Source organism: Sander lucioperca, chromosome 13 (assembly GCF_008315115.2).
Source record: "Sander lucioperca isolate FBNREF2018 chromosome 13, SLUC_FBN_1.2, whole genome shotgun sequence".
NCBI classification, from domain to species: Eukaryota; Metazoa; Chordata; class Actinopteri; order Perciformes; family Percidae; genus Sander; species Sander lucioperca.
Window position 1 is genome coordinate 26,654,451 of NC_050185.1, and position 27,500 is coordinate 26,681,950.

Sequence of the window (27,500 nt, forward strand, 5' to 3'; positions counted from 1 at the left end):
CTCTGTCTCCTCTCCATCTCTCTGTCTCCTCTCCATCTCTCTCTGTCTCTGTCTCTCTCTCTGTCTCTGTCTCTGTTTCCTCTCCATCTCACTCTCTCTCTGTCTCTGTTTCCTCTCCATCTCTCTCTGTCTCTGTCTCCTCTCCATCTCCATCTCACTCTGTCTCTGTCTCTGTTTCCTCTCCATCTCTCTCTGTCTCTGTCTCCTCTCCATCTCCATCTCACTCTGTCTCTGTCTCTGTTTCCTCTCCATCTCACTCTCTCTGTCTCTGTCTCTGTTTCCTCTCCATCTCTCTCTGTCTCTATCTCTGTTTCCTCTCCATCTCTCTCTGTCTGTCTCTCTCTGTCTCCTCTCCATCTCTCTCTGTCTCTGTCTCTCTCTCTGTCTCTGTCTCTGTTTCCTCTCCATCTCTCTCTCTCTGTCTCCTCTCCATCTCACTCTGTCTCTGTCTCTGTCTCCTCTCCATCTCACTCTGTCTCTGTCTCTGTTTCCTCTCCATCTCTCTCTCTCTGTCTCCTCTCCATCTCACTCTGTCTCTGTCTCTGTCTCCTCTCCATCTCACTCTGTCTCTGTCTCCTCTCCATCTCACTCTGTCTCTGTCTCTCTCTCTGTCTCTGTCTCTGTTTCCTCTCCATCTCACTCTCTCTCTATCTCTGTTTCCTCTCCATCTCCATCTCTCTCTGTCTCTGTCTGTCTCTCTCTGTCTCCTCTCCATCTCTCTCTGTCTCTCCATCTCTCTGTCTCTGTTTTCTCTCCATCTCACTCTGTCTCTGGCTCTCTCTCTATCTCTATCTCTGTTTCCTCTCTATCTCACTCTGTCTCTGTCTGTGTTTCAGTATCTTTGAGGACATCGGGGACTACATCCCGTCCGCTGGCTCGTCCTCCAAACCTCCCAAAGACAAAGACAGACACCGAGAGAGAGACAGAGAGAGGGAGAGAGACAGGGAGAGGGAGAGAGAGAGAGAGAGAGAACGAGAGAAGGAGAGGGAGAGAGAGAGAGAGGAGGACAAGAACAGACGCCACAGCTACTTTGAGAAACCGCGAGGAGATGAACACCAGGTCACACTTTGGTTCTTCCTTCTACACTTTCACTGTCGTTTACTCTTCTACTGTCTCAACCTAACTCTGGTGTGTGTGTGTGTGTGTGTGTGTGTGTGTGTGTGTGTGTGTGTGTGTGTGTGTGTGTGTGTGTGTGTGTGTGTGTGTGTGTGTGTGTGTGTGTGTGTGTGTGTGTCTTTAGGTCCTGGAGGTGGATACAGGTAAATCACTGCATTTCTTTATAATTTTAAACAACATCAGAAGTTGTTCTTCCTGTGATTGCATCACCTTCTACACCTACAGACTGATAATAAATAATAATGATAATAATATATATTATTATAATATATAATAATATATATTATTATAATATATAATAATATAATAATAATTTCTGGACTAACAGTGCTAGTAGTTCAGTTAAAGATGACTCATCATTATAAACCAACCCAAGCAGTCTGAGCTCCCCTATCACATGACTCCACCAGAGACTAAGGTTATAAAGGAGTGTGTGTGTGTGTGTGTGTGTGTGTGTGTGTGTGTGTGTGTGTGTGTGTGTGTGTGTCTCCAGGTCCAGCATCAGTCAGAGAGCAGATCAAGATCATCAATGAGAAGTTTGCTGGAGCAGCCGGCAGCCAATGGCCGGGCCAGGAACCATATCCTTCTGAAACGCTGCCTCTGATTGGTCCACAGCTCTCACATTTTGCATATAGTTTATCGTCCCTCAGGAGGGACATTTGATCTGCAGTTGGCAGTACAAATAACAACAAAACAACTTAAAAACACAAGACTAAAGGCTCTGGCACACCAACCAGACGGCGACCGTCAGCAGGCGGACAGATCAGTCTCCCCGAGGTCCAAAACCTTCCTCAGAACACACCGAAGAGACGCCGACCTGAGCGTCCGTTCTGCTCGTGCGCAATACGTCTCCATAACAGCAGGCGGCGCTAATCTGGATTGTCGCCCCAAAAAATGAATACTGGAAATGACGAACGCGTCACGTGGGTCTGGTTTCTCCGGAAATTCCCAGCCAGACTGTCATGGCGTCTCGTTCAGAATACGATCTCATATTGGACTAAAATAGTTCACCGAAACGTGTTTCTGAAAACATTTGAAGAGAGAAATAGGCCTTGCAGTTGCGCATATATATATATATATATATATATATATATATATAAATATATATATATATATATATATATATATATATATATATATATATATAAATAAATATTTAAAATTCACTCTTGTATAACGAACTTGAAAGCAATCCTTAAGTACCAGTAAGTTATCAGAAGATGAGCTTGAAGTGGTGTGGAGAGGACTGTGTGTTTAATTCCTTAACGGTGTGAACTGGTTCTCAGAGGAGAGACGGGAAAGAACAGCTGGGAGACTTCTTCGGAGGATCCAACTCATACGCAGAGTGTTACCCTGCTACGTAAGACACACACACACACACACAGAGAGAGACACGCACACACAGAGACACACACAGAGACACACAGACACACACACACACACAGAGACACACAGACATACAAACATATAAACACTCAAGTCATACATGTATCTGTACTTTAAGATCTGTCTGTGTGTGTGTGTGTGTGTGTGTGTGTGTGCAGGATGGACGACCTGGCTGTGGACAGTGACGAAGAGGTGGACTACAGTAAGATGGATCAGGTAACTACAACTCCTAGCAGACATCACTGCTCTGTGTGAAAAATAATGAACGTATATGAAGTGTAATGTTGTAAAAGTCTGTATAATGAATAATAGATGTGCCGTGATGTTTGTGTGTGTTTTAGGGCAATAAGAAAGGTCCTCTGGGCCGCTGGGACTTTGATACTCAGGAGGAGTACTCTGACTACATGAACAACAAGGAGGCACTGCCGAAGTACGTATGGAACACTGATCCCTCTGCTGAGACTAGCAGGCTCTCTGCAGAGACTAGTAGGCTCTCTGCATAAACTAGCAGGCTCTCTGCTGAGACTAGCAGGCTCTCTGCAGAGACTAGCAGGCTCTCTGCAGAGACTAGCAGGCTCTCTGCTGAGACTAGCAGGCTCTCTGCTGAGACTAGCAGGCTCTCTGCTGAGACTAGCAGGCTCTCTGCTGAGACTAGCAGTCTGAGACTAGCAGCCTGAGACTAGCAGTCTGAGACTAGCAGGCTGAGACTAGCAGGCTCTCCGCTGAGACTAGCAGGCTGTCTGCTGTTTCTACTGAGGGTCACTGTTCCCTCTGCAGAGACTAGCAGGCTCTCTGCTGAGACTAGCAGGCTGAGACTAGCAGGCTCTCCGCTGAGACTAGCAGGCTCTCTGCTGAGACTAGCAGGCTGAGACTAGCAGGCTCTCCGCTGAGACTAGCAGGCTCTCTGCTGTTTCTGCCGAGTACTGACGGTGAAGTTTGTCCCTGCAGGGCCGCCTTCCAGTACGGCATCAAGATGTCTGAAGGCAGGAAGACTCGCCGCTTCAAAGAGACCAATGAGAAGGCAGAGCTGGACCGCCAGTGGAAGAAGATCAGCGCTGTGAGTGTACTAGGATTACTAGAGCTGGCTTTAAAATATCTCTTCCCATCAGAATGGATGTGTATCATATGAGAAGGTACCAACGCTGTCATACTAGATACTAGATATATTATACTAGCAGGACGGTTTAGTGATGCTCAGAACGTTAGGCTTTTATTTTGGTGAGGGCCATTTTAAATCTCTCTGTCTGTAGAGTTCATCGTTATGGTCGTCATGTTAATACATCAAAAGTACATTCATGTAAACATTCATACTTCAAATAATGCAGTAGGTACAATAGTAGAATCTCTAATCTCTCTAAATAACTGTGTGTGTGTGTGTGTGTGTGTGTGTGTGTGTGTTTCAGATCATTGAGAAGAGGAAGAAGATGGAGGCTGACGGGTGAGTATTTCCTGTCATTGTCAGCTCAGCCAATCAGAATTCCTGTTAGTGTTTCAGCCAATCAGAGCTGAGTTCTTGTGTTAGTGTTTCAGCCAATCAGAGCTGAGTTCTTCTGTGTTTGTGTTTCAGGGTGGACGTGAAGAGGCCCAAGTACTGAAGCTGCTGCTGCCCAACAGGAAGTTCCTGCTGCCCAACAGGAAGTTGCTGCTGCCCAACAGGAAGTTGCTGTCTCTATCTGTGATTATTAGTGTGAAGATGACCTCTGACCGTCGGTCGGCTTCTCTAGTTTACAGTTTAACATTCAGTCAAACGTTTTAAAGTGAAATCTGATCTCTGATCTGTTGATTAGTTTGAGATATGTGAAGTTATTAAATCACCATTAAACATGAATCAGACCAACCTTTGACTGACTCTGGTTTGTTGGGGGGGGGGGCAACTTTCTGACGTTTCCGTCCGTTGGGATGCGTCTCGGTCGACGAGCGTAAACCAGACTCAGAATCACTGGTTTCCGTTTCCACGTTTATTTCTCTTTATCACTCAAACTTTAATGTGATACGTTTTCATCTTTTCCACAAATAAATAATGACCTGTCCTTACCAGATGGTGCACAAGCATCGACAGCTGAGCAAAAAATAAAAGATATAACAAAAAAACAATCACATAACTGTTCTGAGCGATATTCGGTTCAAAAACCGTGTGGCTCCAAACCAAAGGCCCCTAACTGGCTGACAGCTCCTGGCTCTTATCCACCAGCTGATTAATTACTGCCCTAATCAGCTGATTGTCAGAAGGCTGTGACCATACGCCACGCACCAACATCAACCAACATATATTGTCAGTTTACAATGAGTCCAGTTTACTGTAAGGTGACCAGATTTCTGAGACAAAATCCAGGGACATTTTCAGCTCAGAAGCGTATATACCTCAACAACAGGTAATGTTTTTATCTTTGTAAACTTAAAACGGGGACACTGCCCCAGGGGGGTCACTAGACCTAGAGCTGCACTGGGGCACAAGCCCCCCTAGGCGGGGTCACTAGACCTAGAGCTGCACCGGGGCACAAGCCCCCCCTAGGCGGGGTCACTAGATCTAGAGGTGCACTGGGGCACAAGCCCCCCTAGGGGGGGTCACTAGACCTAGAGCTGCACCGGGGCACAAGCCCCCCCTAGGGGGGGTCACTAGACCTAGAGCTGCACCGGGGCACAAGCCCCCCTAGGCGGGGTCACTAGACCTAGAGCTGCACCGGGGCACAAGCCCCCCCTAGGGGGGGTCACTAGACCTAGAGCTGCACTGGGGCACAATCCCCCCTAGGGGGGGTCACTAGACCTAGAGGTGCACCGGGGCATCAGCCCCCCCTAGGGGGGTCCAGGGGCATGCTCCCCTGTAAGAAAATTTTGTCTATTTTAATGTTTAAATGCATCAATCTGGTGCACTTTGAAAATAAATTCAGAGGTTAGACTTGATTATTCTTATCTATGGATGGAAATATTTGTGCTGTAGCCTGAACTATTTTGCACTTCAGAATTATAACCATGCACACACAGGTGGAATAGTTTTTTTCTTCATATTTTTGCATTAATGTCACTAGGAAGCATACCAGTAGAAATATATATTCATATTTGTAAGTGGGATATATATAAGTAAGTGGGATTGTCTGGAATCTGGCAATATAATAACCATTATGGTGGGATACACTGACTAAGCAAGTTACAAAAAATATCTGTGCTGACATAAATAGTTTACATGAGATTAAATTATAAAGTTGAAGACCATGTAGAAATGTTGTTGCAATTTCAAAACCAGATTACTCAGGAACCGCTTGTTGTACCGATGCATGTGTTGAGTGAAGAGTTTGGGAGATATTTCACAGAGAGTAATGGTGTGCAGAGATTTATGCAGAATGCAAATATGATAACATTTCATGTAAGTTCAATGTTAATTTTCTTGCAATTTGTCTCAGCAATGGGGTTAACACTTTAGCATGCACTATATCCGTGTCACGTTCTCATTAGGGGCTGAGCCCCCCTAAAGGTCTGATCCTAGAATCACCCTGCTGCTACTTCATACTTGTAGTCCACTACACCTCAGAGGGAAATGTTGTCATGGTTACTGCACTACATTCATCTGACAGCTTTTGCTTTATTGCTTCAGGCTGGGCTTGTTTCTGCAACAGCTCATTGAGTATCGGATACAGTTAAAACTATTGAGGAAGTATTTTCCTTTGACATTGGTCCAGTATTAAACCAGGTCGCTGCAGTTGGCAACGGAGAAACAAGCTAAAATGTGAGTTAATAGGACGTCAGTTGTCCAGCTTGTATTTACGTTCATAAAAGTACCTGTTTTGCCGCTGACAGACTCAGATTAATATTCTGACAACATTATGGAAAGGATTTCTAAGGAGGTCGACCTTTCTGTTAAAGAGTAAGATCCTTTTTTTAAAACATATAAAGTCCACGAAATTGCATTCGCTGAACCCACCAGACTCCATGTAAATAATCAGTAATTTAGCAACGTAAAATGGGCATTCTAGAACATCTGAGCTCTGAGCAGCGCTCGCTCTGGCTGTCTTGAGCCTGTGCGTGTAGGGTGCACTATTTCATTACAATTTTGGGTCTGTCAGTCACAGTGAAAACGGGACATTTCCTGGGACAGCTCCAGCCGTGGACAGGTCACCGAAACTGGGGATGTCTGGTCACCGTAGTTTACTGTGACAGTTACTGCATTAATGCACAATTTATCAAAATAAAAGTTTATATGGAAATCATAATTTTGGCTCCAACAGGGTTGTTCTCTGATTCTTCCTGATACATCACCAGCACCTGCCATCTGTTCAAACAGGCGCACCCATAGCACTGCTCACCGGGGCGGCTGTGGCTCAGTGGTAGAGATGTCTCCTGCCAGTCAGAAGGTTGGTGGTTCGATCCCTGGCCCTGCAGTACCATGTTGAAGTGTCCTTGAACCCTGAGCTACCTCCGATGCTGCTCCCTCAGAGTGTAAATGTGTGTGAGTGTTTCTCTGATGAGCAGTAGTGATAAACCTATTTTATCGGCGGGCCGATATTTGCGTTTTCACGTGTATCGGCCGATAAGCGGCTGCTGCGTTCGGTGATAGTTTTTTCCCGCCATTATTTACAGACAGGCGTCCACAGACAGCTCTGTGTTGCTGCAGTTCACGTGCAGACCGTGCACTGCCCCTCCCCCACTAGCAGAGTGCTGGTGCTGGAAGCCTGGCAGGCTTTCAGTGTGTGAATGTGTGTGAATAGTCAATGGTTCCTGTACTATGTAAAAGCACTTTGAGTAGTCGCTAAAGGACAATTCCGGCGTAAAATGACCCTAGGTGTTAATAACCTATGTGTAGCGAGTCGACCGTTCTCTGGGACATGTTTTCATGCTAATCTAATGCGTCTCTAGCTTTAAACTAGCTAGCGCAAAGCGGTGGTTAGCTGCTAACGCTAGCCTTCGGGGCACAGGGTAAATCTCTATTTTATACCACTAACAAGGCTCAAACTATCACCACACTTCCACGGTAGCGTAATGAGGTCCCTCCACGCAAACCCAAGCATTGAGAACTTTGTAAGTTTACAGACCGTTTATTAAAAAGATAGATTATAAAGACAGTAGCGTTAATGTTTACATGCGGTCGTCAGCAGTCGAATCACGAGCGCTGTGTTTGAGCTATGTTACTGTTTACTGGCTGCACGGTGTTATATATACATATACATATCTTATTAACCCCTAGGTTCACTTTGCAACGGAATCTTCCTTTAAGACTAGAAAAGCGCTGTATAAAAACAGTCCATTAACTCTACTCTGCTGCCTTCACTGACTTCCTGTAACTTACAGCATCCATAGCCTATAGGGCTCTACACGGTCAGGCCCCAACCAGCATTAGGTTGGTTGAGAATCTGGACTGTTTTAAAGTGCCCATATTATGAAATAATCTCTTTTTTGGGGGATTTGGGGAGTTATTTTGTGTCTCTGGTGCTTCCACAGGCATACAAACTTTGATAAATCCATCCATGCTGTTTAGAGTGAGATACGTTTTCTGAATGTGGGACTCAGTTGTTCAAGCTAGCTTTTGGGTAACCTCTGTCTTATTTATTGATCATTTTATTTGTTGTATTTGTACTTTATTTTAACTATAACTCTTTTTCTACTATGTTGTATTGTCTATGCACGTTGTAAAGCACTGTGTGACCCAGTCTGTGAAAGGCGCTGCATAAATACATTTAACTTACAGACACACTGGAGACCATCAGAACACAACAGACCTGTACCACGGGGCTCTGAGGACTCTGAGGACTCTGAGGGCTCTGAGAGCTCAGAGTCCTCAGAGTCCTCAGAGGGCTCTGAGGGCTCTGAGGGCTCAGAGGGCTTTGACCGGCAATTTCCACAGGATGCGTAATGTCTGCGGACCAGCTCCGCTGAGGACCGGCTGCGTGCTCCGCCGTCCGTCAATACCCACCAGGTCTGGATTTGTTGCGGAACGGCTGCGGCCATGACTGACAGCTGTAGTCACGAGATCTCACGAATTCACGTAGAACAGAACCACAAAACCACCAGCAGTTAGTTTCATCCAGAGGAGTAGAGGGGAAACTACTCTGAGCTGTGTTTTCAAGGTGTAGTGCAGGAAATATGATCTGCCGTGAGCACGCTGGATTTTATTTTGAAAAGTAACCGGATGTTTTATTTTGTTTCTGTGCTGGACTTCCTGTCCCCACTATCTGCCGTGTGCTGAATTGCTGCGGAGCTCTCCGGCGTCCGGCAACAATAGAAGCTCTGGTATCTGCTCCGGAGGGCTGGGACCGCCGGAGCTGGGACGGAGTCGGGACGCAGACGTTCTGCAGTCAGTGGAAATACACACACTATACACACAATACACACACTATACACACAATACACACACTATACACACAATACACACAATACACACAATACACACACAATACACACACAATACACACACTATACACACAATACACACACAATACACACACTATACACACACTATACACACAATACACACACAATACACACACAATACACACTATACACACAATACACACACAATACACACACTATACACACAATACACACACAATACACACACAATACACACACAATACACACACTATACACACAATACACACACTATACACACAATACACACACTATACACACAATACACACACTATACACACAATACACACACTATACACACACAATACACACACTATACACACAATACACACTATACACACACTATACACACAATACACACACTATACACACAATACACACACAATACACACACTATACACACAATACACACACTATACACACAATACGCACACTATACACACAATACACACACAATACACACACTATACACACAATAAACACACTATACACACAATACACACACAATACACACTATACACACAATACACACACAATACACACACTATACACAATACACACACTATACACACAATACACACAATACACACACTATACACACAATACACACACTATACACACAATACACACACTATACACACAATACACACACTATACACACTATACACACAATACACACACTATACACACAATACACACACAATACACACACTATACACACAATACACACACTATACACACAATACACACACAATACACACACAATACACACACTATACACACAATACACACACTATACACACAATACACACACAATACACACACTATACACACAATACACACACTATACACACAATACACACACAATACACACACAATACACACACTATACACACAATACACACACTATACACACAATACACACACTATACACACAATACACACACAATACACACAATACACACACAATACACACACTATACACACAATACACACACTATACACACAATACACACACAATACACACACTATACACACAATACACACACTATACACACACTATACACACAATACACACACTATACACACAATACACACACAATACACACAATACACACACAATACACACACTATACACACAATACACACACAATACACACACAATACACACACAATACACACACTATACACACAATACACACACAATACACACACTATACACACAATACACACACAATACACACACAATACACACACTATACACACACTATACACACAATACACACACAATACACACAATACACACACAATACACACACTATACACACAATACACACACAATACACACACAATACACACACTATACACACAATACACACACTATACACACAATACACACACTATACACACAATACACACACTATACACACACTATACACACAATACACACACTATACACACAATACACACACAATACACACACTATACACACAATACACACACAATACACACAATACACACAATACACACTATACACACACTATACACACAATACACACACTATACACACAATACACACACTATACACACAATACACACACTATACACACAATACACACACTATACACACAATACACACACAATACACACACTATACACACAATAAACACACTATACACACAATACACACACAATACACACTATACACACAATACACACACAATACACACACTATACACACAATACACACAATACACACACTATACACACAATACACACACAATACACACAATACACACAATACACACACTATACACACAATACACACAATACACACACAATACACACTATACACACAATACACACACTATACACACAATACACACAATACACACACTATACACACTATACACACACTATACACACTATACACACAATACACACACTATACACACAATACACACACAATACACACAATACACACAATACACACACTATACACACAATACACACACAATACACACAATACACACACTATACACACAATACACACACAATACACACTATACACACAATACACACACTATACACACAATACACACAATACACACACTATACACACTATACACACACTATACACACTATACACACAATACACACACTATACACACAATACACACACAATACACACACTATACACACAATACACACACTATACACACAATACACACACAATACACACACTATACACACAATACACACACTATACACACAATACACACACAATACACACACTATACACACAATACACACACTATACACACAATACACACACAATACACACACAATACACACACTATACACACAATACACACACTATACACACAATACACACACTATACACACAATACACACACTATACACACAATACACACACAATACACACACTATACACACAATACACACACTATACACACAATACACACACTATACACACAATACACACACAATACACACACTATACACACAATACACACACAATACACACACTATACACACAATACACACACTATACACACAATACACACACTATACACACAATACACACACAATACACACACTATACACACAATACACACACTATACACACAATACACACACTATACACACTATACACACACAATACACACACTATACACACAATACACACACTATACACACACTATACACACAATACACACACAATACACACAATACACACACAATACACACACTATACACACAATACACACACTATACACACAATACACACACTATACACACTATACACACACAATACACACACTATACACACAATACACACACTATACACACACTATACACACAATACACACACTATACACACAATACACACACAATACACACACTATACACACAATACACACACAATACACACAATACACACAATACACACTATACACACACTATACACACAATACACACACTATACACACAATACACACACTATACACACAATACACACACTATACACACAATACACACACTATACACACAATACACACACAATACACACACTATACACACAATAAACACACTATACACACAATACACACACAATACACACTATACACACAATACACACACAATACACACACTATACACACAATACACACAATACACACACTATACACACAATACACACACAATACACACAATACACACAATACACACACTATACACACAATACACACAATACACACACAATACACACTATACACACAATACACACACTATACACACAATACACACAATACACACACTATACACACTATACACACACTATACACACTATACACACAATACACACACTATACACACAATACACACACAATACACACACTATACACACAATACACACAATACACACACTATACACACAATACACACACAATACACACAATACACACACTATACACACAATACACACACAATACACACTATACACACAATACACACACTATACACACAATACACACAATACACACACTATACACACTATACACACACTATACACACTATACACACAATACACACACTATACACACAATACACACACAATACACACACTATACACACAATACACACACTATACACACAATACACACACAATACACACACTATACACACAATACACACACTATACACACAATACACACACAATACACACACTATACACACAATACACACACTATACACACAATACACACACAATACACACACAATACACACACTATACACACAATACACACACTATACACACAATACACACACTATACACACAATACACACACTATACACACAATACACACACAATACACACACTATACACACAATACACACACTATACACACAATACACACAATACACACACTATACACACAATACACACACAATACACACACTATACACACAATACACACACTATACACACAATACACACACAATACACACACTATACACACAATACACACACAATACACACAATACACACAATACACACACTATACACACAATACACACACAATACACACACTATACACACAATACACACACTATACACACAATACACACACTATACACACAATACACACACAATACACACACTATACACACAATACACACACTATACACACAATACACACAATACACACACTATACACACAATACACACACTATACACACAATACACACACTATACACACAATACACACACAATACACACACTATACACACAATACACACACTATACACACAATACACACACTATACACACACTATACACACAATACACACACTATACACACTATACACACAATACACACACAATACACACCCTATACACACAATACACACACTATACACACAATACACACAATACACACACTATACACACAATACACACACAATACACACACTATACACACAATACACACACTATACACACAATACACACACAATACACACACTATACACACAATACACACACAATACACACACTATACACACAATACACACACTATACACACAATACACACACTATACACACAATACACACACAATACACACACTATACACACAATACACACACTATACACACAATACACACACTATACACACTATACACACAATACACACACAATACACACACTATACACACAATACACACACTATACACACAATACACACACAATACACACACTATACACACAATACACACACTATACACACAATACACACACAATACACACACTATACACACAATACACACACTATACACACAATACACACACTATACACACACTATACACACAATACACACACTATACACACAATACACACACTATACACACAATACACACACAATACACACACTATACACACAATACACACACTATACACACAATACACACAATATACACACAATACACACACAATACACACACTATACACACTATACACACAATACACACACAATACACACACTATACACACAATACACACACTATACACACAATACACACACAATACACACACTATACACACAATACACACACTATACACACACTATACACACAATACACACACTATACACACTATACACACAATACACACACAATACACACACTATACACACACAATACACACACTATACACACAATACACACACAATACACACACTATACACACAATACACACACTATACACACTATACACACACTATACACACTATACACACAATACACACACAATACACACACTATACACACAATACACACACTATACACACAATACACACAATACACACACTATACACACAATACACACACAATACACACACTATACACACAATACACACACTATACACACAATACACACACAATACACACACTATACACACAATACACACACAATACACACACAATACACACACTATACACACACTATACACACAATACACACACTATACACACAATACACACACAATACACACACTATACACACAATACACACACTATACACACAATACACACACAATACACACACTATACACACAATACACACACTATACACACAATACACACACTATACACACACTATACACACAATACACACACTATACACACTATACACACAATACACACACAATACACACACTATACACACAATACACACACTATACACACAATACACACACAATACACACACTATACACACAATACACACACTATACACACAATACACACACTATACACACAATACACACACAATACACACACTATACACACTATACACACAATACACACACAATACACACACTATACACACAATACACACACAATACACACACTATACACACAATACACACACTATACACACAATACACACACAATACACACACTATACACACAATACACACACTATACACACAATACACACACTATACACACACTATACACACAATACACACACTATACACACTATACACACAATACACACACAATACACACACTATACACACAATACACACACTATACACACAATACACACACAATACACACACTATACACACAATACACACACTATACACACAATACACACACTATACACACACTATACACACAATACACACACTATACACACTATACACACAATACACACACAATACACACACTATACACACAATACACACACTATACACACAATACACACACAATACACACACTATACACACAATACACACACTATACACACAATACACACACTATACACACAATACACACACAATACACACACTATACACACTATACACACAATACACACACAATACACACACTATACACACAATACACACACAATACACACACTATACACACAATACACACACTATACACACAATACACACACAATACACACACAATACACACAATACACACATTATACACACAATACACACAAATACACACATTGACTTTAATGGAAACCTAATGACTCCGCCGATGTTCCGGAGATGTTACGCATCCAGTGGAAATTGCCGGTGAGGACTCTCTGATTCACATCTCAACTTCTCAAATTCAGTTTATCAGATCAACATCAGCAGGTTAATGAAGAGGTCCATTCAGACTAATTAAACTGTGTGTGTGTGTGTGTGTGTGTGTGTGTGTGTGTGTGTGTGTGTGGGTGTGTGGTAACAGCGTGTTTGTACTAATTAGTGCTGTTGTTGTTCCAGGACTCGTTAAGCTCGTTAAGACTTGGCTGCTCGTTAAGAGATCAAACTGTTTGTGTTTGTTGACAGAAACATGTTTAACATTTTGACAACCGGACTAATTAACCCTTTATATGATATATTTATATTAGCATCAACAGCACTAACGACTGTTTAATCATCCTCTCTGTGTGTGTGTGTGTGTGTGTGTGTGTGTCTCTGTGTGTGTGTGTGTGTGTGTGTGTGTGTGTGTGTGTGTGTGTGTCTTTCTGTGTGTGTGTGTGTGTGTGTGTGTGTATGTATGTGTGTGTGTGTGTGTGTCTCTGTGTGTGTGTGTGTGTGTGTCTTTCTGTGTGTGTGTGTGTGTGTGTCTCTGTGTATGTGTGTGTGTGTGTGTGTGTGTCTCTGTGTGTGTGTGTGTGTGTGTGTGTGTATGTGTGTGTGTGTGTGTGTGTGTGTGTGTGTGTGTGTGTGTGTGTGAGACCCTAACAAGGTCTCAGAGCTCCGCCCACAGTGAAGTATATTTTCTAACATCAAAGACAGAAAGTTTGTTTTTGTTTGTGTGTTTTGTGATGATGTTGAAATTAAAAACCTGAATATGTAATCTTTATTATTCAGAACAAAGGTCAACTTCAAACTCTCAACTGGTCTTCATCAGAGTTAATGAAGCGTACAGCTTATATACACTCACCTAAAGGATTATTAGGAACACCATAATAATACCGTGTCTGACCCTATCCTCTCAACATGGGCCAACATGTCTAGAGAATGCTTCCAGCACCTTGTTGATTCAAGAATTAAGGCAGTTCTGAAGGAGAAAGGGGTTCCCACACTAGTGTATTTCAACCTTTTTTGAGCCACGGCACATTTTTTACATAAAAAAAATCCTGCGGCACACCACCAACCATTGTAGCCTAATAAGATCAGAATCTGCATTTTTCCTTTTTAAAAATGTATCCAAGGCTGTTACAGGCTTACATCGATGATCTCGGCCCTACTGCTTACATCCTGTCACTGCCACCAGGGGGCAGTCATTCTATTGTCTTACATCCTGTCACTGCCACAAGGGGGCAGTAATTCTACTGCTTACATCCTGTCACTGCCACCAGGGGGCAGTAATTCTACTGCTTACATCCTGTCACTGCCACCAGGGGGCAGTAATTCTACTGTTTACATCCTGTCACTGCCACCAGGGGGCAGTCATTCTATTGTCTTACATCCTGTCACTGCCACAAGGGGGCAGTCATTCTACTGTTTACATCCTGTCACTGCCACCAGGGGGCAGTAATTCTATTGTCTTACATCCTGTCACTGCCACCAGGGGGCAGTAATTCTATTGTCTTACATCCTGTCACTGCCACAAGGGGGCAGTAATTCTACTGCTTACATCCTGTCACTGCCACCAGGGGGCAGTAATTCTACTGTTTACATCCTGTCACTGCCACCAGGGGGCAGTAATTCTACTGTTTACATCCTGTCACTGCCACCAGGGGGCAGTAATTCTACTGTCTTACATCAACAAGGTCATTATTGCGCTATACTGCCTCCTACTGACACAGAACAGTATTTAATTTCTCTGCCAGTCATCACATTGCAGGCACAGATGAGCAACAATGGCAAATTATTTGCAGTAACTCAATAAAAAAAAATTGTTGGACCAATTAAGTAAAATTGGATAATTTCCCACGGCACACAGGACGATCTCCCACGGCACACTAGTGTGCCGCGGCACAGTGGTTGAAAATCCCTGCCCCACACCATTACACCACCACCAGCAGCAGCCTGCCCACTGGTAACAAGGCATGATGGGTCCCCCACACCATTACACCACCACCAGCAGCAGCCTGCCCAGTGGTAACAAGGCATGATGGGTCCCCCACACCATTACACCACCACCACCAGCCTGCCCAGTGGTAACAAGGCATGATGGGTCCCCCACACCATTACACCACCACCACCAGCCTGCCCAGTGGTAACAAGGCATGACGGATCCATGTTCTCAGTCTGTTTACGCTAAATTCTGACTCTACCATCTGAATGTCTCAACAGAAATCGAGACTCATCAGACCAGGCAACATTTTTAAAGTCTTCTACTCTCCAATTTTGGTGAGCTCGTGCAAATTGTAGCCTCATGTTCCTGTTCTTAGTGGAGATGAGTGGTACCCGGTGGGGTCTTCTGCTGGTGTAGCCCATCCACCTCAAGGTTGTGTGTGTTGTGGCTTCATACCTCGGTTGTAACGTTGATCTTCTATCAGCTGGAATCAGTCGGCCCATTCTCCTCTGACCTCTAGCATCAACAGGACTGCAGCATCCTGGATGTTTGTCCTTTTTCAGACCATTCTTTGTAAACCCTAGAAATGGTTGTGGGTGAGAATCCCAGTAACTGAGCAGATTGTGAAATACTCAGACCAGCCCGTCTGGCACCAACAACCATGCCACGCTCAAAGTTGCTGAGATCACCTTTCTTTCCCATTCTGACATTCAGTTTGGAGTTCAGGAGATTGTCTAGACCTGGACCACGCCCCTAAATGCATTGAAGCAGCTGCCATGTGATTGGTTGATTGGATAATTGCATTAACGAGAAAATTAATAATAATCCTTTAGGTGAGTGTATATATATCTATATATATATAGAGTTGAGCCAGATACTCGGCTGAAACGAGTATCTAGTACGGATAAAGCACTTTTGCCGAGTACGAGTATTATACGAGTCAATATCTGTGCTCGGATTGAATGAAAATTCTCATTGGGTAGCTGACTGTGTCTGTGTTCTGTGATAGGCTAGTCGTCACAGAGCCCCTCCCCTACACACATACAGATGTATTGTGTTGCTGTGTCCCGCTCTGCTCACTCATACAGAACAGCTCTCTCTCTCTCTCTCTCTCTCTCTCTCTGTCTCTCTCTCTCTGTCTCTCTCTCCCTCTCTCTCTGTCTCTCTCTCTCTGTCTCTCTCTCTCTGTCTCTCTCTCTCTGTCTCTCTCTCTCTCTGTCTCTCTCTGTCTCTCTCTCTCTGTCTCTGTCTCTCTCTCTCTCTCTCTGTCTCTCCCTCAGTCACTCAGGTTCGCCGGTCTTTTCTGTTAACGTTGAGGGTTTCTTCAGCTTCAGGTTTGTTTTTTACTTTGGTTTGTAGTCCTTCCTTATTAACCAGTAGAGTTCTGGTAAACGTGGGGTTTGTAGTTCTTCCTTATTAACCAGTAGAGTTCTGGTAAACGTGGGGTTTGTAGTACTTCCTTATTAACCAGTAGAGTTCTGGTAAACGTGGGGTTTGTAGTTCTTCCTTATTAACCAGTAGAGTTCTGGTAAACGTGGGGTTTGTAGTTCTTCCTTATTAACCAGTAGAGTTCTGGTAAACGTGGGGTTTGTAGTTCTTCCTTATTAACCAGTAGAGTTCTGGTAAACGTGGGGTTTGTAGTACTTCCTTATTAACCAGTAGAGTTCTGGTAAACGTGGGGTTTGTAGTACTTCCTTATTAACCAGTAGAGTTCTGGTAAACGTGGGGTTTGTAGTTCTTCCTTATTAACCAGTAGAGTTCTGGTAAACGTGGGGTTTGTAGTTCTTCCTTATTAACCAGTAGAGTTCTGGTAAACGTGGGGTTTGTAGTACTTCCTTATTAACCAGTAGAGTTCTGGTAAACGTGGGGTTTGTAGTTCTTCCTTATTAACCAGTAGAGTTCTGGTAAACGTGGGGTTTGTAGTACTTCCTTATTAACCAGTAGAGTTCTGGTAAACGTGGGGTTTGTAGTACTTCCTTATTAACCAGTAGAGTTCTGGTAAACGTGGGGTTTGTAGTTCTTCCTTATTAACCAGTAGAGTTCTGGTAAACGTGGGGTTTGTAGTACTTCCTTACTAACCAGTAGAGTTCTGGTAAACGTGGGGTTTGTAGTCCTTCCTTACTAACCAGTAGAGTTCTGGTAAACGTGGGGTTTGTAGTACTTCCTTACTAACCAGTAGAGTTCTGGTAAACGTGGGGTTTGTAGTCCTTCCTTACTAACCAGTAGAGTTCTGGTAAACGTGGGGTTTGAAGTACTTCCTCACTAACCAGTAGAGTTCTGGTAAACTTGGGGTTTGAAGTACTTCCTCACTAACCAGTAGAGTTCTGGTAAACGTGGGGTTTGTAGTCCTTCCTTACTAACCAGTAGAGTTCTGGTAAACGTGGGGTTTGTAGTACTTCCTCACTAACCAGTAGAGTTCTGGTAAACGTGGGGTTTGTAGTACTTCCTTACTAACCAGTAGAGTTCTGGTAAACGTGGGGTTTGTAGTACTTCCTTACTAACCAGTAGAGTTCTGGTTAGGAACCAAAAAAAAAAAAAGTCACACTGATCATAAAAAAATTAAAAGTTAAAAAAAGAAATTTACGTGTTTCAGAATCTCTGAAGAAGAAGAGGCTTTGGTCCAAGTGAAGATTTAAGCATGATGATAAGACAAAAAGCAAATGTTCCACTGCAGCTGACAGCGGACTGATCTACGTTCCTCCCTGATGGAGTCACATAAAAACAGTCATGTGACATGACAACACAATACATCAATAAAACACTGCCAGCAGTGGACTGCCCAACATGCCTCCCCTTCGGGAGACACATTCAAACAGTCCTTAACCATTGTGAAGTTTCCAAATGTATCCTAAGGAGCTGAGGGTGGTTCCTCAAATGACATCCCTCCGTATTGGTCAGATGTCTTCAAAGGAAAAGGTGTTCCTACTCCATGTGTCTTGTGGCCACACCCGGCCACAGGATCTCACCAAGTCACTGTCAGTTGTTTCCAAACTACAGGACTACTCATTCTTTGTCTGGCCCAACAGGGAATGGCTCTCAAAGCTGATTAAACAATAGGTCTTCTAGAGCTTCTACCTTTATGCTAAATAACAGACGTGACTTATTCAATTCTTTAGAAGCTAGGGTTGGGGTGAGGCAGTCGAATGCTGATTAGGTTTAATCAGCATTGAAACAATCATTTTCAGCTCAGTTTCAGTGTCACTCAGTCTCACAGCAGTTTACATTAAATAAGTTACATTTTTGACCTAAAAGTATATTGCTCTAAAACATCACCAATGTTGAATGAATGAACTGAATGAACCAATGAAAACTCTTGTTCATTACATTTTACTTCATAATTCAACCTCATGTGTTGTATTCATTGTTCTCTTTCTGTATATAGTTTGTTTGTTATTGTGATCTGAAGCTCAATGCTGATGCTGTCATGTAAATAGTTTTCTAATCAGCAATAAATATAACAATTTCTGATCAACCCATATCAATTGCATGCTTAAAATAACATACTGTTTAAAGCCCCGCCCATTTCAAGACAAACCGACCCACTTCCCGGTGAAATCCCGCCCACTTCCGTGTTAGGCCCCGCCCAGTCCGAGTACAGATACAGATACAGATAATTCATATGGTTAACAGATACAGATACAGATACAGATAATGCTGTACTCGCTCATCCCTATTAAATACACTGCAAACAAAACCAGCCATGCAAATAAAAACATAACAAAAGGTAAAACTCAATCACTAATAACTCTGGGAGCTCTCTCTCTCTCATGTTTAAAGCCTTTCTTTACTTTCCCCAATCATTTAGATGTTAACAAATGGAAGTAGTGGCCTCCTCCTCACGTGTAGAACTCAGCTTATGATTAAAAGAAAGACTAACCTGACACACACACACACACACACACACACACACACACACACACACACACACACACACACACACACACACACACACACACGTTTTCATGACATCATGAGGAACAATGACTGGCAGCAGCCTGATAGGATCCACCCTTTTTGAAGCATCTAGAAATTAACTGCTGAATTATCTGTATTATCTGTATTATTATTATTATTATTATTATTATTATTATTATTATCTGCTAATTTATTTGAACACAAAAATGACTTTAAACATCAAAAACTTTAAAACAAGGAAATACACACACACACACAAAGACACACACACACACACACACACACACACACACACACTGTACAGTAACATACAGTAGGCTAACAATGTAAATGTTATAGGCCACTTGCTCTCAATACCTGTGAAACCAACAATTTGATATTTGGAAATTGATATGAAGTTCTAACTGAGTGGACCAGCTGATCTAGAGACATGATTTAAACTCCTAAAATTACATCTTTAATGCTGTGAAACAGTCACAGTTTGGTTAGATTTAGGCACCAAAACTACTTATTAAAGTTTATAACTCTCCTGTAGTGTCTTGATGTTAGAAAGTGAGACTGAACCGTCCAACGTCCAGAGAATCTCATGAGGACATCATACAGAGTTGATATGTTACAACAGCTCAACATCCTCTGTTTCTTTATACTGCTATGATGTTGAATTTGATTATCTGATTTCAGTAAGTTAAAGTTGAAACAAACAGATTAAAGAAATGCTCACAGATGTAATTGCAATGATATATGTTTATTTGATTAAAATGACAGAAACAAGAGAGAATCAGAAACATTAATCACTTTAAAATTTGAAGAAAAAAAAGATACCTGTCAACAATTATTACTTATTATTATTATTTGGATGCAGATGAAATCAGTTTAAATCAATGAAGAGCTATGAAGACTTGTTCAAGACAACAACAACCTGTGTGACTATCACAGAGCTGCTGTTTCTGTCTTACATGGTGAACAGCAGATGACCACTGAAGGTGGTGTGGTGATTATCGTTGTCACGCGCCACAGTGTTAGCCAACAGACGCATAAACACGACGTCTCCCACCTCCAGCAACAGCGTGACACCATTAGAAACACTCCCACGTTTCTCCCATGCCATGAAAACATTCTCTGAGTTCTTGACCAACACAGCACTTGCAGCGCGGCCGCCGTAGTCCTCAATGATCCACCACTCAAAGTGGTACGCTCCTCTCACCGGGGCAGTGAACAAACCTGTTGGATGTTTATTTTTGTCATTTTACAAATAGAAATTTAAGAAACTGTTTGAACAGCAATATATCAGTGAAATGTATTAGGGATGTACAATACATCATCAAACTATCAACTAAAAGTTCTGTTGTTGCCGCTGACAGACTCAGATTATTATTCTAAGTGTCTGACAACATTATGGGATGGATCCCTACAGAGATAGACCTTTTAGTTAAAGAGTAAGATCCTTTTAGTTTAACATCAAACAGCCCCGAAATCACCATCACCTTCATCACGTTCTACCCCTACTAACTATCAAAAGCCGTCTTGGTTCATCTTTCCACTGTTCCAACAATCACCACTCTGGTTTGGTTGAATAAACCCTTAATTCACCCATTTACATGTGGAGATATGCTGGCTCTATACACGCTAAAAGTCCTGATTATTTACATGGAGTCTGGTGGAAATATGCTGGCTCTATACACGCTAAAAGTCCTGATTATTTACATGGAGTCTGGTGGAAATATGCTGGCTCTATACACGCTAAAAGTCCTGATTATTTACATGGAGTCTGGTGGAAATATGCTGGCTCTATACACGCTAAAAGTCCTGATTATTTACATGGAGTCTGGTGGAGATATGCTGGCTCTAGACACGCTAAAAGTCCTGATTATTTACATGGAGTCTGGTGTAGTTTGGTGATGGTGATTTCGGGGCTGTTTCATGTTAAACTAAAAGGATCTTACTCTTTAACTAAAAGGTCTATCTCTGTAGGGATCCATCCCATAATGTTGTCAGACACTTCCAAATGCTTTGCAAAAACTAAATAATACACAGTGTTTACATGTGTTTAAGTACATACAAAATATAATTATCATAGCAACTTGTTTTATAAAGATCATATTGTCTAAATATAATATTGCTAAATATTGGTATTATGCCAAAGTGTTCATATCGGTGCATCCCTAAAATGTATTGTTAGAATATCAGAGCTACCTGTGTTTGAGTTGTAGGCATTTCCGATGTTGGTGACAACGTGTTTGTAGATCAGAAGAGTGTTTGTGGGAAAGGGTCCGGTAGTGTATTCATGGCCTGATTTACCTCCAGCCACCAGAGAGGCTGAGAATGCAACCTGTCGGACTGAGAGAGAGAGACAGAGAGAGAGAACAATGTAATTTTAAAAATCATCAAACATTAAACTGATCATTTTGAGTCCTATCTCCTCCAAGAAATGGCAAAAGAAAAAACTAGTATCTGTAATTGAAGCCTGACAGTTAAAGCATGTCATCGTTCCAGAAGAAAACAGCAGGCGTTACAAACACAGCTGGTAGACTTTATAGAGAACTACAAGTACCTGGGGAGTTTCATTGATGACAAGCTGAATGTTAATTATAAGACTGAGATGTTATGTAAAAAGGGACAGCAACATTTGATCTGCCTCCAGAAGTTATCTCAGTTCCATGTTGATAAGACCCTCATCATCCTATTTTACAGATGTTATATCTAGTCAGTTTGAACCTTTTCTTTAATCTGTTGCTACGGGAACCTCAGCATCAAGGACTAAAACGCACTATCCAGGATAGAGAAAGTGAGCAGCAAGATCTTGGGGGTACAGCAGAGTATGCTAACTGACTGTTCAACAGACAAGTAGGGAGGAAGGCTGAAGCCATTCTGTCTGACAGAGATCTCCCCCTTTACTCTGAATTTCAGATTTTGCCTTCTGGCTCCAGGTTGAGATTCCCTGTGATTAAGAGTAACAGGTACAAGCCCTCCTTCACCCCCACAGCCATTACTCTTGTTAACTCGGTCCGGGGGAGGAGGGGAGGAGGTAGTAACCCTCAATACACTTGGCTAAGTGTGTAGTTTAGTTAGTGCTATGATGTGGTTCGTGTGGATGGTGGTGATGATGATGATGATGATGATGATGATGATGATGATGATGATGATGATGATGTCTATGCTATTTTATTGTCTAACAACCCTTCGTACAACGGAAGTCCATCTTCTAGTAATTATTTTATTTGATTATTTGTAAAACTTGTGGTTTGCAATATGTGGGGGAAACCAAAAACACCATGTTGTTGGTAAAGTTTACACAACATCAACACAATATTCTTAGGAGAAAAAATACATACACACCATTAGTTAAACTACGTACACACCATGGTTGGAATTCAGTGCAGATTACTGTCATTGAGAGTAAGATATGATGGAGTATGAAAGAAAAAGTGCCCAACAGATTTCCCAGTTAGATCCTTAATTTACCAAGGGGCCTTAGTAGGAGATGAGGAGCTCGACAGTGTGGAACAACAATGGACCGTATGAGTTACAATCTTCTAACTCCTAGAAACAGCCGGGAGCAAGAAAAACTAGACGGAAATGAATTATGATTGCAACCTCTGCAGTTTTCAGTTATTTAGAATAAATGATAAGTTGAACTTCATGCCACACAGTTGAACAGAGAGAACAATACCTTTCAGTTGTTGCTTCAGCTTGTCCACTTCAGACTGCAGCTGTGCTACTTGACCTGCAAAATCAGAGACAGTTTCTTTGTCAGCTTCATTTTTCTGCTCCTTCAGTTTCTTTAGACATTACTTTAGAGCTGCATGAATCAGTTGTCAACTATTAAATAAATCTCAAACTATTTTGATAATCGATGAATCGGTTTGAGTCATTTTTTATTAAAAAACAGGTAAAGTTGTGTGATGTCAGCTTGTTAAATATGAATATGTTCTAGTGTCTTCTGTCCTCTGTGACAGAGAACTGAATATCTTTGAGTTGTGGACAAAACAAGACATTTGAGGACGTCATCTTGGGCTTTTTGGGAAACACTGATCAACATTTTAGAGACCAAACAACTCATTCATTCATCTAGAACATAATTACACATTAATCCACTATGAAAATAATCGGTAGTCTCAGCCCTACTTTGCTGCACTACATAGAAAAATACTTATTTCTCTCCTTTTGGATATTTCTGAACTGCTATGACATGATGCAAACAGATCATTACTGTACCTTGAGTCTCTCTTTGCAACAGCGCCATGTTCTCCTTCAGTTGAACCAACGAAGCGGTCATCTCTCTCAGCGCATCGTCGATGTCTTCATGACAAGCCTGATGGCTTTCAACACTTTCACTTGCAGGGATGGCGGCGAGCAGCAGCAGCAGCATAAAACTCACAGAGATCTTCATTCTCACACTGGCAGCTTACTGATGAACTGTGCCGTCTGTTAACCTGTGTGAGCTTTATATAGAAGGCTACAGTAAAAACAACATCAAAAAGAACGTCACAGATGTTGAATTGTTGATTTACATTGTCACACATGATGTGTAATCGTCAGTTTGATTAACAAGGGTGTAACCACTTCTTCCCTGTATCACAGAACAAAAAAAACAATAACTAAAACTGTAATGTCTGTTTAGCAAAACTAACTCAAATAAAATAAAATTATAGAATAAATGTCCTTAGTTTCGTCTTTGTCACTGTCTTTCATAGAGCAAAAAACGTTATAGAATGCTACAGCAAAATGGATGTCAGAGAAGTTGAGTTGTTCTTTTTTCCTCATTCCCTCCCCTTAAGAGCTCAATGCAGAGTATGTATGTGTGTGTGTGTGTGTGTGTGTTAGTAATAAGGTGTGACTTCCACAAAACTCTGTATGCGTGTCCTTGTCTGTGTGTGTGTTTGTGTGTGTGTGTGTGTGTGTGTGTGTGTGAGTGTGTGTGTGTATTTGTGTGTGTGTGTGTGCGTTTGTGTGTGTGTGTGTGTGTTTGTGTGAGAGTGTGTGTTTGTGTGTGTGTGTGTGTGTGTGTTTGTGTGTGTGAGTGTGTGTTTGTGTGTGTTTGTCTGTGTGTGTGTGTGTGTGTGTGTGTGTGTGTGTGTGTGAGTGTGTGTGAGTGTGTATTTGTGTGTGTGTGTGTGAGAGTGTGTGTTTGTGTGTGTGAGTGTGTGTGTGTGTGTGTGTGTGTGTGTGAGTGTGTATTTGTGTGTGTGTGTGTGTGTTTGTGTGTGTGTGTGTGTGTGTGAGAGTGTGTGTTTGTGTGTGTGAGTGTGTGTGTGTTTGTGTGTGTGAGTGTGTGTTGTGTGTGTGTTTGTGTGTGTGTGTTTGTGTGTGTGTGTGTGTGTGTGTGTGTGTGTGTGTGTGTGTGAGTGTGTGTTTGTGTGTGTGTGTGTGTGTGTGTGTGTGTGTGTGTGTGTGTGTGTGTGTGTGTGTGTGTGTGTGTGTGTGTGTGTGTGTGTGTGTGTGTGTGTGTGTGTGTGTGTGTGTGTGTGTGTGTGTGTGTGTGTGTGTGTGTGTGTGTGTGTGTGTGTGTGTGTGTGTGTGTGTGTGTGAGTGTTTTGCCTTAAACAGGGATGATGACTTTAAGAATGAGTCCTGCAGATTGCATTTAGTCTTCTTAGACTTTAGAGACATATTTGGGACTCTACCGCACAACGTCATGATCAGATCACTAGAGGAAACACAACTTCCTCAACTCTTCATCGACATAGTGAACTATGTGTACAGAGGCTCCTTTATCGAAGTAATTTGCAGAAAACAGCTTACTCACCCAACACCACTTCAAATAGGCATTAAGACTGTCAGGCTGTCAATGGAGCGCAGTTAATTTTATAATTGCCATTAACCAATGATGAAGTGGATGTGTCAGTGTGCCCCCCCTCGAGCCATCTCCCCTAACCCAGTTCAGGGATATGCCCAGGAAGAGGAGGAGTGGAGGGAATCAATGGTATCGTTCAAAAACTGATAAATGCCCTGAGTTCACAATAGCATCAAAATCCATACGTGTATATTCCTTTCATGAGACATAAAATCAACATTGCAGGAAAATGGAAGGAGCAGGTAAACACCATCTTGTCTGAGTTGATATCCAGGTTGGACCTGACTGATAGATGCCCACTGCCTCTGACTATGAAGTTGGAGGCTATCAGACAGGTAGAACTGTCAAAAATGCAAATTCTGTTCTCCAACAGTCAC

General features: G+C 41.3%; 2 protein-coding genes and 1 long non-coding RNA gene across 3 annotated transcripts in view; 1 reads left to right on the forward strand and 2 right to left on the reverse strand.

Moving 5' to 3' along the window:
• Positions 1 to 4,333, forward strand: part of LOC116064076 (protein Red) — a 14,112-nt gene extending 9,779 nt beyond the window's left edge. The window contains exons 12-20 of the mRNA XM_031319124.2: positions 837 to 1,059; positions 1,241 to 1,259; positions 1,610 to 1,694; positions 2,393 to 2,476; positions 2,661 to 2,718; positions 2,844 to 2,932; positions 3,451 to 3,559; positions 3,906 to 3,940; positions 4,070 to 4,333. Coding sequence (XP_031174984.1) covers positions 837 to 1,059; positions 1,241 to 1,259; positions 1,610 to 1,694; positions 2,393 to 2,476; positions 2,661 to 2,718; positions 2,844 to 2,932; positions 3,451 to 3,559; positions 3,906 to 3,940; positions 4,070 to 4,097 — 730 coding nt within the window. The 3' untranslated portion in view covers positions 4,098 to 4,333. The remainder of the gene's footprint in view (positions 1 to 836; positions 1,060 to 1,240; positions 1,260 to 1,609; positions 1,695 to 2,392; positions 2,477 to 2,660; positions 2,719 to 2,843; positions 2,933 to 3,450; positions 3,560 to 3,905; positions 3,941 to 4,069) is intronic.
• The window catches only part of LOC118492988, a 17,045-nt gene extending 10,711 nt beyond the window's left edge, over positions 1 to 6,334 (reverse strand). The window contains exon 1 of the long non-coding RNA XR_004894914.1: positions 6,185 to 6,334. This is a non-coding gene — a long non-coding RNA (uncharacterized LOC118492988). The remainder of the gene's footprint in view (positions 1 to 6,184) is intronic.
• A 15,719-nt stretch (positions 6,335 to 22,053) lies between these two features.
• Positions 22,054 to 27,500, reverse strand: part of LOC116063573 (complement C1q-like protein 2) — a 417,866-nt gene continuing 412,419 nt past the window's right edge. The window contains exons 7-8 of the mRNA XM_035990845.1: positions 23,523 to 23,666; positions 22,054 to 22,550 (exon numbers count right to left, since the gene is read on the reverse strand). Of these exons, the coding sequence (XP_035846738.1) occupies positions 22,282 to 22,550; positions 23,523 to 23,666 (413 nt within the window). The 3' untranslated portion in view covers positions 22,054 to 22,281. The remainder of the gene's footprint in view (positions 22,551 to 23,522; positions 23,667 to 27,500) is intronic.